The sequence below is a fragment of the Notamacropus eugenii genome, chromosome 3 (genome assembly GCF_028372415.1).
Source record: "Notamacropus eugenii isolate mMacEug1 chromosome 3, mMacEug1.pri_v2, whole genome shotgun sequence".
NCBI classification, from domain to species: Eukaryota; Metazoa; Chordata; class Mammalia; order Diprotodontia; family Macropodidae; genus Notamacropus; species Notamacropus eugenii.
In genome coordinates this window covers 14,502,704-14,517,343 of record NC_092874.1, presented here as the reverse complement: position 1 = coordinate 14,517,343, position 14,640 = coordinate 14,502,704, and the positions used below count along the sequence as shown (strand labels likewise).

At 44.0% G+C, this 14,640-nt stretch overlaps 2 protein-coding genes across 3 annotated transcripts in view; both read left to right on the top strand.

The window, feature by feature from the left end:
* TOMM7 (translocase of outer mitochondrial membrane 7) overlaps nucleotides 1-14,640 on the top strand; it is a 518,839-nt gene that overhangs the window by 360,554 nt on the left and 143,645 nt on the right. The window lies entirely within an intron of this gene.
* RAPGEF5 (Rap guanine nucleotide exchange factor 5) overlaps nucleotides 1-14,640 on the top strand; it is a 232,177-nt gene that overhangs the window by 88,225 nt on the left and 129,312 nt on the right. For both annotated transcript variants that reach the window (XM_072650899.1, XM_072650898.1), the window contains exon 8: nucleotides 11,944-12,017. In XM_072650899.1, coding sequence (XP_072507000.1) covers nucleotides 11,944-12,017 — 74 coding nt within the window. The remainder of the gene's footprint in view (nucleotides 1-11,943; nucleotides 12,018-14,640) is intronic.

Below are 14,640 nucleotides of genomic sequence, written 5' to 3'. Positions count from 1 at the left end.
ATTATGGGACCTGGTCTTCAGACTCCAAGCCCAGCACAGTAGCCACAGTACATGGGTAATTGTTCTAAATTGAAGCTTGTTCTTCATGCTGTCTTGGAAAGGACGTTAGATTTGGGGACACTCTTGGCTATGCTACCAATTCCTTCAGTGACCTTTGGGAGACCATTGAACTTTGCTGGGTCATAATTTCCTCCTCTGTGAAAAAAAAGTTAGCCTTACATGCCCTTGAAGATTGGTGATCCCTTGGAAGAGACTGGAGAGCCCCAGCCGAGCCCTGATCCCCCTCATCACTATCCTTCAGGAGTGGGGAGCTGAGCAAGGCACATCTAAGCTGTTGAGTGCCTCTGGGCAGCCAGGCCATCTCTTGGCTCTGTTTGAGGAACTTTGCTGAAGATAAGAAAACATTGTTTGCATATTTTATTTTGGGGACTGAGGAGAGTGAGGAGGGGAATGTGAGAAGCCAGTTTTCTGAGATCTGAGAAATGGCTTCTAGCATCCAGGCTCCTGGGACCAGATTTGCTGTGTGGGAGCTGAATGAGCCTAGAGGGACCCCATGCTGCCAACTCCATATTTGTCCTCTATCGAAGGTCAAATTAAAGTTAATGACCCTTTACCCACTAGAGAGCTGAGTGCCATGGCATGTAACAGATTCTTAATATGAGAGAGAGAAAGAGAGAGAGAGGGAGAGAGAGAGAGAGAGATTTATGTTAATGTTGATTTAAATATCAAAGTATAAATGTTCAGGCTTCCCTGGAAGACTGTATATTTTTGTATATTTGTGTCTGTGTGTGTGTGTGTGTGTGTGTGTGTGTGTGTATGTGTGAGAGAGAGTACCTCTTGCCATGCCATAACTTCTGGGATTTTCCGATTTGCCAACCCTCCCCCTTCCTTCTTGTCTCCCTCACTGACCCTGCTGTGTGCCAGCTCTCCAAATCAGAAGTCCATGATGTAATCAGGAGCCTTCTTGTTAATGATTTCCAGTTTGCCTTGGTTTCTTTAATTAGTTGATTGTGGCAGCTAATGTAGGCCTGGGTACAGCCTCCCTGGGGGCATACATTGCTGCCTGGGATTCTTTGGGGAAGGGGCATGTGTGTGTTTGGTAGGGGAAGTTTGGGAGAGGATAGATACTGCCCTAACTTAGGCAAAATAAATCCATATCATATCAAAATAAATCCATAATCCATATTATTGGTTGGGGTGTGTGTGTGTGTGTGTGTGTGTGTGTGTGTGTGTGTGTGTGTGTGTGTGTGTGTGCAGAGGGGGAGTCAATCTCTAAAAACTACACTGTGAATTATTAATTAGGGGGCTCATCAGAAACCAGATGCCGGGTATAGTCTGGTAAATTGAATAAAAGCTTTGTGTTTGGGAAGGACAATGTGGGATTTATCTCCAAAACTCATTTTGAGAAGTTAGGGTTGCAGGATGGCTCCCTGCTCTCGCGGTGCAGATTAAACTGAGTTTTAGGCTGTCTTTACATTGTCTGCTGCTTCTATCCCACTTTTCTCTGCTCATAGTTCAGGGGTAAGGATTATCACTGAGGCTGAGCAAGGAGCCTGAGGCACTCCCTCAGACGTAAGATCTTCTTTGGGGAGTGAAAAGGGCATTGACCCCACTATTGATGTATTTTTAGAGATGATGCCTTTGGGGGTTTTTGGTTGTTTGTTTTTTTTAAGCACTTGGGTTTAAGTGAGTTGCCCAGGGTCACACAGCTTGTAAGTGTCAAGTGTCCAAGGCCCTGGCGCAGTGCTCTATCCACTAGCTGCCCCATGCCTCTTCATTTCCAGTATATCCCTCTCCCCCTCCTCTGTGGGGCCTTCTCCCTGGTGACAAAGATTAAAAAAGAATCAGAAAGTTCAGCCCAACTTGCACTGGCTTAGCATGATTCTCAAAGAGAGACTTCCCTTTGGGTGTCTTAGCCTTCCATTATCTTGGATTTTTTCATTGGACCTTCCAAAGAGAAGAGGCTCGTTATAAAGATGAACAAATGCTCTGTGGATGCGTTTTGATGAGAATAAAAGAAAGGCATTTTTGTCTTAGGGCTCAAAGTCCATTGTCAAGATCAACTGATTTTCAGGTTTTTTGAATCATGGTCCCATTTTTCACTGATAGGATAAATGAGGTACTTGAGTTCAGTTTACTCTCGGCTAAATCGGGATTAAATGCTTGTTTTCTGTTAGTCATTCAGAAAACAAAGAGCAACTAAAAAGTGTTGGGACTGATTGACTCTCTGACTTGTTTTCCACCTAAGTACACACCAGTCATTTAACTTTTATAAATTTGCTGCTAGAAATTCTCAGTGAAAATAGATAACTTGGGTTTTGAAGTCTTGGAAGTTTTCATTCAGGTTTCAAAATGACATCCATTCTGGTTGCCTTCCAGTGCTTCCTATGATTGGGGTGTGGAGATGACCCTGTTCTCTCCCCCTGGATTGGAGCCATCTAGACAAGGAACTACACGTCCCCCCTTGTTAAACACCCCACCCCCACCTTGGAGCTCCCTCCTGGGGTTGAGCACCATTGGCCTGGGAGGGAGTGCAAACTTGCCATCAAGCTGGACCTGGATGATGCTTTCAATCCATCCACACACACGCCATCTTGCTGGTGTCCCTGCTACTAACCTTCTGTCTCTTGGTCTGAGGACAGAAAAGAAATCCAATTCCTAATTAACGAGGTTACAGGCAGACATGACAATTGGGTTCCCCAATGACCCTCCCCTCCCCTTTCCCAGGACTTCCTAATCCAAAGCATCCTTCCTTGGTTGATCCTGCCTACTTGTGCTGTTATCTTATCCCCCTTGGAATGTAAGTCCGATGAGAATGGTGACCATATCACTCTTGCGTTTGTATCTCTTATACACACCACAGTGTATAAGCACGTAGTGGGTACTTAATGCATGCACGTCAGTTCTTTCATTCGTTCACTCCTGTAAGTAGGGCCAGGAGAGTACAGGCAGGGACGGGTCCTACCCAGTTGATGTGACTTGGAGAAGGGTCCAAGAGTGGACTTAATAAGTACTTGAATTGAGCATCTACAGAATGCCAGGCATTGTACCAGGCTCTGAGGATGCCACCAATGACAAAATGAAAGACAAAAAAGCAACAATCCCTGCTTGGGAGCTTCCATTCTCTTGGGGGAGAAATGTGGGTATAAGGGATAGTTATTGGAGAAGAGTATGCGTGATGTCACTGGAGAAAGAAGGCAGAGTACTAAGGGTGAATGGGGCATCAGAAAGAAGGTGGCACCCAGGCAGGAAGGAGAGTGAGGGCATTCCAAGCTCGAAGGCCCAAATGTGATGGTGGAGATGAAATATTCAGGGGAACAGAAAGAAGACCAGTCTGGCTGGAGCCTCAAGGGCCTGAGGAGTCAGAGGCAGTGAGTTCCGATGCTGCCTCTGTGCCTTATTACCTGGGATTTTCCAAATATTCTTCTCTGTGCTTCAGTTTAAAGGAGGGGATTGGGCTAGGTGACCTGCGGTCCCCTGAGAAAGAACGAAGGTCACTCTGGTCACTAGCCTTTGGGATTCCCACCCAAGGTGAGGGAGAGAAGTTCATCTCCAGCTTGGCCACAGGGTGACACTTTTATGTTTGGTCTCAGCCTTTGTCCTGTACAGCTAGGTTTTAATTAATTCAAAGAATGAATCCCTCTACTGAAGTGGTCCCATGTATTCTAATTCACACTATTCAAAGTTAAAACTAAGAAAAATGTGATCATTGATTTCAACCCAATGGAAATTTGTGGTCTGGACTAAAATATTGGGAGCACTGCACAGGATTCATGTTTTTCATTACTTGGGACCTACCCAGAATGACCAGAATGCTCATTAGGAGTCTGAAGGTCTGAGTTCAAATCCAGCTCTTGGACTTAGTACTTTATGGGACTTTGGGAAAGTGACTTTTCTTTGGGCCTCAAATGAGAAGGCTGAACAAAGTCTTTTCCAGCTTAAATTCTTTGATACCATAAACCCATTAGACATAAACCCTCAGACATGGGCGAATCCAGGCACACTGAAATTGAAATGAATGAGGACAGACCTGAAATCACAGATCTGTAGGAAATGGGAAAATCTCCATTCTGCCTTGGCCTGGTGGTGGGAGGTGGGGGTGGGGGGTAGAGTTTTCCTTCTGGTTCTGTTCCTGACTCATTGGGCCATACTGGGTCAGGCCCTGGCTTCCCAGAGCTGTCCAGGGACCTTTTCTCACAAGAATGTTTGCAGAATAAAAGGGAACATTCTCAAGGCTATTTGTACCAGTGACAATAAATATCAGAGAAAATGATGAGAATTATTGCTACATTTTATTTTGTAGATCTAGGCTGGCCTCAGCAGTTACAAGGAGGGAGTTTTTCTCATAATCTTCAAGATATTTCATGTCAGGAGCTGATTTGAACCGATGTGAACAGGAAAGGGACTGAGTCAGGAACCCGGTCACTGGGCCTGAGCCTGGTCATTTCCTGGTCCTCTGGACTGGGGGCAGGGTGGTGAAGGGTGGAGCAGCCCAGCCTTTCACAGAAGAGGTTAGCAGCTTGGCATTGTGATTGAAAGCTTTCATAATGGACATTCATTTTAGGACCTCCTTAGATCCATTGAGGAAGTTCACACCTCTTTGGGTTATTGTTCCAGTGTGACTGGCCAAAAACACTGGGGGCACTTTATCTTTCTTACCAGAAGGAAAAGAGCTGAGAAGCTGGAAGTGTTGAGTGTGAGTGCTCCTCAGGCTTCTGGGACAGGAGTCTCTTGGGGGTGTGTGTGTGTGTGTGTGTGTGTGTGTGTGTGTGTGTGTGTGTGTGTGTGTGTGTGTGTGTGTGTGTGTGTGTGTGTGTGTGTCTGTGTGTGTGTGTGTGTGTCTGTGTGTCTCTGTGTGTATGTGTGTGTGTCTGTGTGTGTGTGTCTGTGTGTGTCTGTGTGTCTGTGTGTGTGTGTGTGTTTAAGAGAGAGAGATGGGGGCATTACTCCCACTCCTCAGATACTTACAAGCTGTGTGACTCTGGGCAAATCACTTCACTTTGTTTACCTCAGTTTCCTCATCTGTGAAACAAGCTGGAAAAGGAAATAAACCAGGATCTTTGCCAAGAAAACCCCAAAACCCAGTCACAAAGAATAGGACACGGCTGAAATGACTGAACAACAAGGGGATGCCAGTGCATTTTCAGTGTGTGGGAATTCTCTGAACTGCAGAAGAGACTTCTGAGCACCAGCTGTCACCAAACTGGGCATTTTCATCTTTGAAGGACTCCTTGGTGCTCTTTGCTTTGGGGCTGTCTCTCAGCCCCCCCACCAATGTCACATCTGTCCTTTACTTAGAGCATAGGCAGGAGGGGACCAACAGACAGACCTTTCCTTCCTTCTCCGTGTAGGCTGCTCCCCCCAAAGAGAAATCTGGTGTCTTCCATGAGCAGATTTTCTGGGATGATCATAAACTGACGAGTTTTTAATTACAATTTAGAATATAGAGGTTGTGGGGCTTTATTGCTGTTGGTGCTCCAGAGACTGATTTCTCTTTTAAACTGTTCAGGAGAAATTAAATGCCTTACTTACTTGGAAAGACTAGCCATCCTCTTTGCCTTTCTGTAATGCTGGGTCCCTCTGAGCAAGCTCTTTGGAGGACTTCTCTTAGTTTTTGAGAAATCTGCCAGAAAACCAAACCAAACCAAACCAAACCAAACCAAACCAAACCAAACCAAACCAAAAACCAAATAAACCACCTTCCCAGAAAGAAAGAAATCAAATCTTGAAGGGTTCTGCCATGACCTGAACAGCTGACAGCTGTGTGACTTTGGGAATGCCCTTCTCTCTGCACCTCCATTTTCTCATCTGTTAATGGGGAATGACCTCAAATTACCTTTCCTGTTCTCTCTCTCTCTCTCATTCCCTCTACTCTTTCTCTCACTCTCTCTCTACATATATATGTATATGTACATGTATGTGTGTGTTTCTATCTATGCATACATACATACATATATATGTGTATATATACATATATATACACATATATATATGTGTGTGTGTGATATTATGATCCCATGAACCTTGAATGAGGATAAAAAGTGTGAGCCTTTAACCCTTTGGGGCTCATTTGAACAGTGCTTAGGTAGGTTAATACCCATTTGCATCTTTGAATTCTTTCTTCCCTAAAGGAGGAGTTTCTTCCCTCTTTTTTCTTTTCAGGTTTTCACCTGGGATTACATCTCTTAGAAGACTCTGGGTGGAGAGACTCCCTCCACCAATACAGCCTCTCTGTAACTTTGGGCAGATAAATAGAGCATTTATTAAGCACTTTCTGTGTGCCTATCACTGCACATGGAGGCTGTAGGGTAGAAGCAATAGGCATTTCATTTTACAGAGAGGTTAAGTAGCTCATCCCAGGTCACACAGCCTTCTTGGGTTTCTAAGCTAGCTCCCATGAGCTAAGACCTCCACTGTACTATGATATGGGTCAGATATTTTTAAAAAAAAAGACAAAAATGAATACAGTTTTTCTGGCTGTTGGTATATATGATCAGATTTCCCTTTCTTTTAAAAATTGCTTTTTCTTGTTTCTTATCTCTGTGAAGGAGAGAAACTTTCAGCTTGTGTTGGCACAGAAGAGAGTCCCAGACCTCAGCCAGGGCCAGCTGGTGCAAACTTTTTGGACATGTTGCATTTAAGGGAACAATCCCAGGATCAATCTTTGCCCAGGATGGATTTTTCCCATCCCACCTTTGTTCTGGTCAGCTTAGAATAATAAACTAAAGAGACTCGAACCTGAAAGAAAGTGCCCTCTCAATGCTGGCCCAAGCCAATATAATATGAAACTCTCCTTCACTGGGAAATTGCTTCTTCCTTCTAGTTTATGACTTGAAATTCATTGAAATTGGAAAAAAAGTTCACAAGGGCATCGCCCTCTGTGGTCCTTGCTAAAGCCATATATTTGCTTTATGTGTATAAGTTTATGGGACTGTTCATAAATCCTTCAAGGCTCTGGTTAATTCATTTCCTCTCCCCCAGTGACACATGATAACTACTTGCTAAGCCATATTCTTGCAGTAAGAGTTCTTTGTCCTTTCTAAGAAAATGATATTCATGACTTGTACCAGATGAGAAGCATGTTTTCTTCACCGAGATACTGAGGTTAGGGATGAAGAGCCTGCCAGGCTTTTGAGGACCCCTCCCTGTGCCACACAAGAGGGATGTCCAGCAGAGAAGCCTTGGTCAAGCCTCTTTCATCCCTCCTGGCTGAGTCCTGCTCCTCTGTGAAGCAGAAGCAATTGTGGTCTCCCGTTTACCTCATGTCTGGGGTATGGGGGGCAGGTAGGAATGTGTGGATATTTTCCTAACCTCAAACCAGGACACTGGGGTTGACAAAGAATTGTTTTTAGGGCTTTGATTTATGGTAGACAAAGGGATGGGACATTTGAAGTCAGGTAGGAGTACTCTGAATCCTGTCTGCCCCATGGAGGGGCACTGTGTGGCAGGCTTTGTGCTAAGTGCTTTGTAATTAGTATCTCATCTAATCCTCACAACCACCCTGGGAGGAAGCTATTATTTTCCTGCTCTAGGATAATAATAATGAGAATCACTGACATTTCTATAGCGCTCACTATGTGCCAGGCCTGGCCCAGCAATTCCATCCTGTGTCTATCAGGATGCCCACCCTCCATCCCTCAGAGCCCAGTGAGTTCAAGGACCAGAGATGGTGGACCTGGAGCCCAATGATAAGGTGACTGATTGTGGATGAGGTCACAGATTTTAGGGATCCATGATTCAGCCTGGTTAACTTTTATTTGAATTGAAAATCAGTGTTGCCAGAATTCAATGAGGATTTGGTGTAGAAACAGAATGTGAATTTCCCAGAGGTTTCCCAAAAGGTATCAGGAGCCGGTGACTGACTTGCCGGTGTAGGCCAAGGCAGCCGGCCCCCATGCCGCATGTAGCATGTTTCCAACAATGCCTCTTCTTACATCTGGTTTGATATAGGCTTCTGGGCCGCCCCCACTTCCAACGAACAACCTCCTGGCACAGTGCTTTGATACGCTAGTAAGCCGTGTTTGTTCCCTGCACTTAGCCCTTTATGCAGCTTCTCCCACCTCAGTTTTCAGAGGAAATAGGCTTTGTTTTTTGGGCTTCTATCCCTCCACACCCAGGCAGCCCTAGCTCCTGGAGCTCCTTGGTCAGAGGCACGAAAAAACCTGTTGTCTGCAAATTGACAAAGCAGACTTGCCCCGACAGCTTTTACCTGGCCTTCTGAGGCTCAGCTGGAGGGGTTGATGCATTATCCCAGGAATTTACCCACACAATCTCCCCTTCCTTTTTTCTATAGGAAAGCACTTTGCTAAAGCAGGGAGATTAGACCAGTAGATGTAATGGGGATGAAGGCCATTTGGATCTGGGGGATTTATGGGGTGGTTTTGTAAACCTGAGCTTTCACGTGCATTCCAATGTTGTTCTCGTGATGGCTCCTTTTCCTTCAGCCACCACATGTTGAGGGCAGCAGAATATGGCCGGGACTGAGAACTTACAAGACCACAGACCAGCATCTGGGAGCCAAAGCTGGAAAGAACCCCAGAGACCATCTAGACCAAGTCCCCATTTTACAGATGAGGAGGCCAGGAGGGATATAATGACTTACCTTAGGTCATACAGGTAGTGAGTGGCCCGGCCAGGATTTGCATTCAGCTTCTTTGATTTTGAGTTGAGCCCTTTTCCCACTGTCCGGGGGCATCAGATAATAGTGAATACAAGCAACTTCTGGGAGAAACTCAGTCTGGTAAACTCCAAAGTCTGATTTGGTAGGCATGAATCCTCCCTTCCCCTTGGCAGATTTCAATCCCTTGAGTCAATCAGTGAGCATTTATTAAGCACTTACTGTGTGTGATACCTTGTGATGAGATCTGGGGATGCTGAGAGGGAAAAACATGTTCCCTGCCCTCAAGGACGTCACATTCCAATGGGAGATGTAATTTGTAAATAATTTAAAACTATACAGGGAGTAGATGGAGGGAATCTTAGAGTTGGGGAAAGTGACCAGAGCCTCCCACAGAAGGGAAGGTTTGAGCTGAGTTTTCATAGATGGTCTATGAGTTTCCATGACCAAGATCATTTTTCATTATGGGCCCAAGCCCGTGGTAATGAGCCCCTTCTGAAGAGAGCCAGGCTGGTTCTGACATGCCACAGTCATAGCCTATCCAGCTCAGCAGGGGCTTCTAGAGCTGTCACTCTGTGGACAAAGCTACCAGGATCCAAGTTTACCCCGCTCCTGCGATGGAATCCAGATGAAGACTCTCACAGGGTCTTCTCACCTAAACGTTCATTACTGCCTGCCTCACACACTGCCTTGCTACTGGGGCTGGGCTCTTGAAGGACCTCTAAGTCTTGTGTACACTCCCTTGGGTCCTACCAAGTTGGTCAGCCATGGTATTAGAACTTTCTTGAGCTACAGCAGGCCGTTTGAAGTAAGAGTTTCCAGTCTTCATGTCCTCTGTCAAAACACTTTCCTTGAAAGTTGACCAGTAGGCAATGAATGTTTTTGGTCACAGCAACTCATGAAAGCTGTATACTAATGCAGAGAGACATCGCAGTCAGTATCAGTGAATTACCATTTCAGTAAAATCAGATATTTTTCATTTTAAAAAATATATATTGAGGTAAATCAAGTCTATGAATAGAGTAAAGATGTAGTCTGAGATCAGTCAAAGAAGGGTCATGGGGACAGAGATATAACTTGGTGGTACAATGGAGAGAGAGCTGGGCCTGGAATCAGGAAGATCTGAGTCCAAATCTGGCTTAGATAACAGCTGTTTGACTTTGGACAGATCACTCGATCTCTGTCTGCCTCAGTTTCTACAACTGTAAAATGTGAATAATAACAATAACCAACAAGATTATGGTGAGGATCAATTGAAATAACGTTTGTAAAGTGCTTAGCACAGTTCTTGGCACACAGTAGGTGCTTAATAGAGGCTTATCTCCTTCCTTCCTTAGATTAAATGCTAGAAGGGACCCATGATGTCATCTAGTGCAAAATTCTTCACCATTTTGTGTTGTGGACTGTTCTAGTAGTCTGATGAAATCTATGGACCCCTTCTCAGAGTCCTGTTAAGTAAAATACACAGGATTCCTACAGAAACTCATTTTATTGAAATGTAATGATTAAAAAATATATCTATTTTAAACTCATGAACCCAGGTGAAGAAATCCTGAAGCACTCATTTTATGTATCAGGAAAGTGAGGCAAAGGCAAATGAAGTGATTTGCCCAAGGTTACCAGACAGAAAGTGGCTGAGCTGGAATTCTGGCTCGCATCCTCTGTCTCTAAATCCTTGGTTCCCCATGATGCCTCTCAGATTGGACTTTTGACAAGGGGAGTAAAACTGGGGGGACAGGAATTGTAGTTTGGTTTGAAATTGGGAGGAAAAAACCAAGGACAAGAAGACAGAGGCATGAGATAGAGGATGGAGATTCTTTTGGGTCCTGAGTTGGATGATGCAGCCGAGGAAACTCATGAACTTCTGTGAGTTTGTGAAAGAACGAGACGTGAAGTTAGAGACTGGAGGCCACCTATGAACTAACCAATCAATAAGCATGTATTAAGCACCTACTGTGTGCCAGGAACTGTACTCCAGGGTGCTGGAGGTACAAAAACAAAAATGAAATCGTCCTTGCCCTCAGAGAGCTTATAGTCTCAGGGAAATGATACACGTACGTATGCAAGTCTGTAACAAACCCATATCAAAGAGACATAATGTAGCCTTGGATGGGATGCAGGAAGGGTCTTGTATACAGGAGACTGTAGGTTTGGTGCAGTTAGCAATAAGGAGACATAGTGGGCCATAAGCCACTGGTTTGCAGCTTTCTGAAATATCTAAGGAAGAGAATTCTAACCATTTTATATGGGACAGGAAGAATAGCACGGGGGATAGTGTCATCAAACAGGTTCACAGCAGAGAGGGTTAGGATTAGAATGGTGACCAGGAAGTGAAAAGGGGGCTTCACCTGGGAATGCTGTTGAGGCACAGAAGTAAGTGACCTGTATTGTATCTGAGAAAATGGATACTAGGCTGGAATTATGAATATGATGCTCAGAAGCAGTTTGGAATTAAGTCAACAGCACGACAAAATTAACATATCTTTTTATCCAGAGATGCCTCTGCAAGGGTGGTACCTCAAAGAGGTCAGTGACAGAAAGAAAGCCCCCACATACCCCTCTGGTGTCTAGAGCAGCCCAAAGAACTGGAAACAAAGTCAACGCTCATTGGTCGGGGAATGGTTCAACAAATTGTGATATGTAACTATACTGATATAGAGAGCTTGAAAAGATTTAGATGAACTGATACAAAGTGAAGCAAGAGAACCACAAAACATTCAAAACTGTGAGATTATCCTGGCCAACCTTGCACCCAAAGAAAAGGGAGAAGTAACCTCTTCCCACTTCCTTGCAGAGATGGGGACCCTGCATGTAGAACACTGAAGTTTATGATGGATTTTCTTTTTAATATGTTGGTAGTTTTACTGAATGGTGTTTTTTCCTTCCTTTTTTTTTATCATAAGGGAAGGGACTGGGAAATAGGACCCTGTACCAACTGATGTTAAAACAAAACCAATAAAACTTATTTTTTAAAAATCTAAGTATTAAAAAAGAAGCTGGAGAATTCAGAATCCATATGCTGTCATCTCCATGCCACTGAAAAAAATCTTTTGCTCTTGTCCTCCTCCCAGCTAAACACTGAAATCATTCTGTTGACTCAGGCTTTGTTGAAATGGGGGTGAGACCTGTATGCTGACTTCTTCTTTTTCCATTTACACTGATCTGACAGAGTCAAAACAACTGTGGTAATATTGCCTTTAAATATGTATTCCCCAGAATTAAGTTGACAGAAAATAGCTGCTTTCCAAACCCTAATCCTCCCTCCAAACAAAACATATTTGACTTCTTTATTTCCTTCTGAGTCCCCTCTTTGTTTGTTGTTTTAGCTCTAGATCGAGATGAAGAGGGTGAGGATACACAGACTTCGGTGTCTGAGGATGACGGGCTCTCTGACTCCCAGGTATTAGAAACTCTAAGTGTTGACCTAAATGATAACGTGTCCTTCCCCTATCCTGGGGCTCGGGAGTGCTTCCCCATGGGATGGGGGTATTACTAAATGATATCTATCTCTCACCCTTATCTTGAGTAAATAAAACCATATTGTTGGGAATCAAATCTTTCACCTTCATATTAGAGATGGGATAAGAGAAGGGCACCAAGCTGGAATGCTGAGTTGAGCTGTCTTTGGCAGAGGTAGCCATGACATTTCAATGACATTTCAGACATGGAGAGAGTAAATCCAACCGGACATGGAGGCAGCTAAGCCCCAAATATTCTTGCACTGGGAAAACTCTGAATGGTTTAGTTTGAACAGTTGTTCACTTTAGGCCAAAAATATGCCCTTTAAACATGGGCACCATGGTCAACTTTCTTGTATTGGCTGTAACACTCTTCCACAAGGAAGTGGTGTTTTCAAGAATGAACTTGGTTGGTTGGTCATAGTTGGTGTTGGGATGTCATTTCTAAAAAAATCCTTTTGTGAAGTTGTTTCCTTCTTGAATAGTTGCTGCCATCTCCAACTTTGATTTATTTACCCACTTATTTAGTGGGGGAGGGGATTACTGACCTGCGGTTTTTATCCATGATGGGAACTCCCAACATGGATGCTCCCTCCACTGATATAGGTTGATGATGTGTCTGTGACAACAGAGTTGCCTGGAGTACTGAGTGAGCATCCTGCTCATGGTCACACATTTAGGTTACATCATAGACAGAACTCAGACCTAGAATCCCTATTTCCAAGGCTGGCCCCAAATCCATCAGGCCATGCTGCGTTTCATCTCTAAGTTCACACTTGATTGAAAGATTGAGCTTGAAAATTATTCTCTTCATAAATTCCTCCACTTTCTCAAGATATAAGTAGGTCAAGGGTCTTTGATTTCATGAGAATCCTCTATGTATGAACTCCTCCCACCAATACCCACCAAACCCCATCTGGTACTTACCATCTTAGATGTTTTCTGAGGCCAAGGGAGATTAGGGGACTTGCCCAGGGTCACACAGCTAGGAAGTGGTAGGGACAGGGTTTAAATCCATTAGGGATGAAACTATTCTTGAGATGGAAAGTTGATGTTAAAAGCACATTTAATTCCTACCTGAAAAAAGATTTGTTTTATCAGATGCATCAGTGAATCTGTGATCTTTGATCTGGGGACTCCCCTCTAACATTACAGAATGGAATCCTGCTTCTCGACCACATTTCCCTTTCCAGCCCCTGAAGGCCATCTACCCAACTACTGGGGCTCTGGCCAGAGGATCTCTTACATAGGTTACCAGGGCAGCCCCTGGTAATTCCCCATTCTGACCATGAGAGCCCCATAGAGCCAACCTCAGCTTCTCCAAGGCCATGTCAGGGGAGCAGAAGCTGTAGCAGGCTGTTCCATGCTGAGTGGCTTCCTCATTCTGGCCAGCGACCTACTGATTCAGTTGTCTGAGGCCCAGCTAAGCTAATGCAAAGAATACTTAGACTCAATAAGCCAACCACTTGATGAGGAATCCTTTGGCCACAGTGACCCATGAAAAAACAAAGTCATGAGCAGAATGTATTTTTCAGAACCTCCTTGTCCTACTAAGTGTGTGACCTTGGGCAAGTCACCTCTCTGAGGCTCAGCTTCCTTATCTGTAGAAACAAAGGGGTAAACTCAATGACCTATCAAACCCTCTCTAAAGTTCAATGACAGCCCAGCTTGGATGTGGTGGATAGGTAGGTTCCAGTGGCATCCGAGCCTGTCTGGGCATCTAGGGGCTACAGTGGATAGAATGTTGGACTTGGAATCAGAAAGAACTGGGTTCAAATCTTACTCCAAATACACAGCTATGTAACCTCGGTCAAGTCATCCTCTCTCTTAGCCTCAGTTTGCTTATGTGGAAAATAAGTATAATAATAGCACCAGCCTCCCAGGATTGTTATGAGGATCAAATATAATAACACATGGAAAATGCTTTGCAGGCTTTACCATGAATATGGAAATATTCTTGTAATCATCACCCTTACTCATGTTCTGTCGTGTCCTTACTTTCCTTAGCATTTTCTCTTTCCATTACCCAATTTGCCAGTGGGTACATTTGGTTTTCATTGACTGTCCTCACAAATGTTCATGTTCCAAGGAATGGACACTATCAGTATTTCCCTAGCCTCTCTTAGGCATTTTATGATTAAAGGAATTGCTATCCTAATAAGATAAATAGAAGTCATATCTTCTAAATGTAACAAAGATCATTAAGGAGGCAAATGAGCCTCCTTCCAGTTGTAAGTCTGTGAGTCTTTCCTCCACAGTCCACTGAAGGCAGGCAGTGTGCTCAGCCTGAAACCAGGAGACCTCAGTTCAAAGACCTTTCAAGACACTTAACATCTCCATCCAGGAGACAATTCCTACCAGTTCTTGCAATCTCAGTTTCCTCATCTACAAATTTTGGGGGAGGGGTGTAATAATTACACTGTCTTCCTCATAGAGCTGTCATGAGCCAAGCATTTTATAAATCTTATGTCCCACCAGAAATGCGAACTGTTCTTACTATCTTTTTCTTCTTATTATTTATTATTTGCTACTTGAATAAGTCAAAATACTGCTCCTAACTCTCTT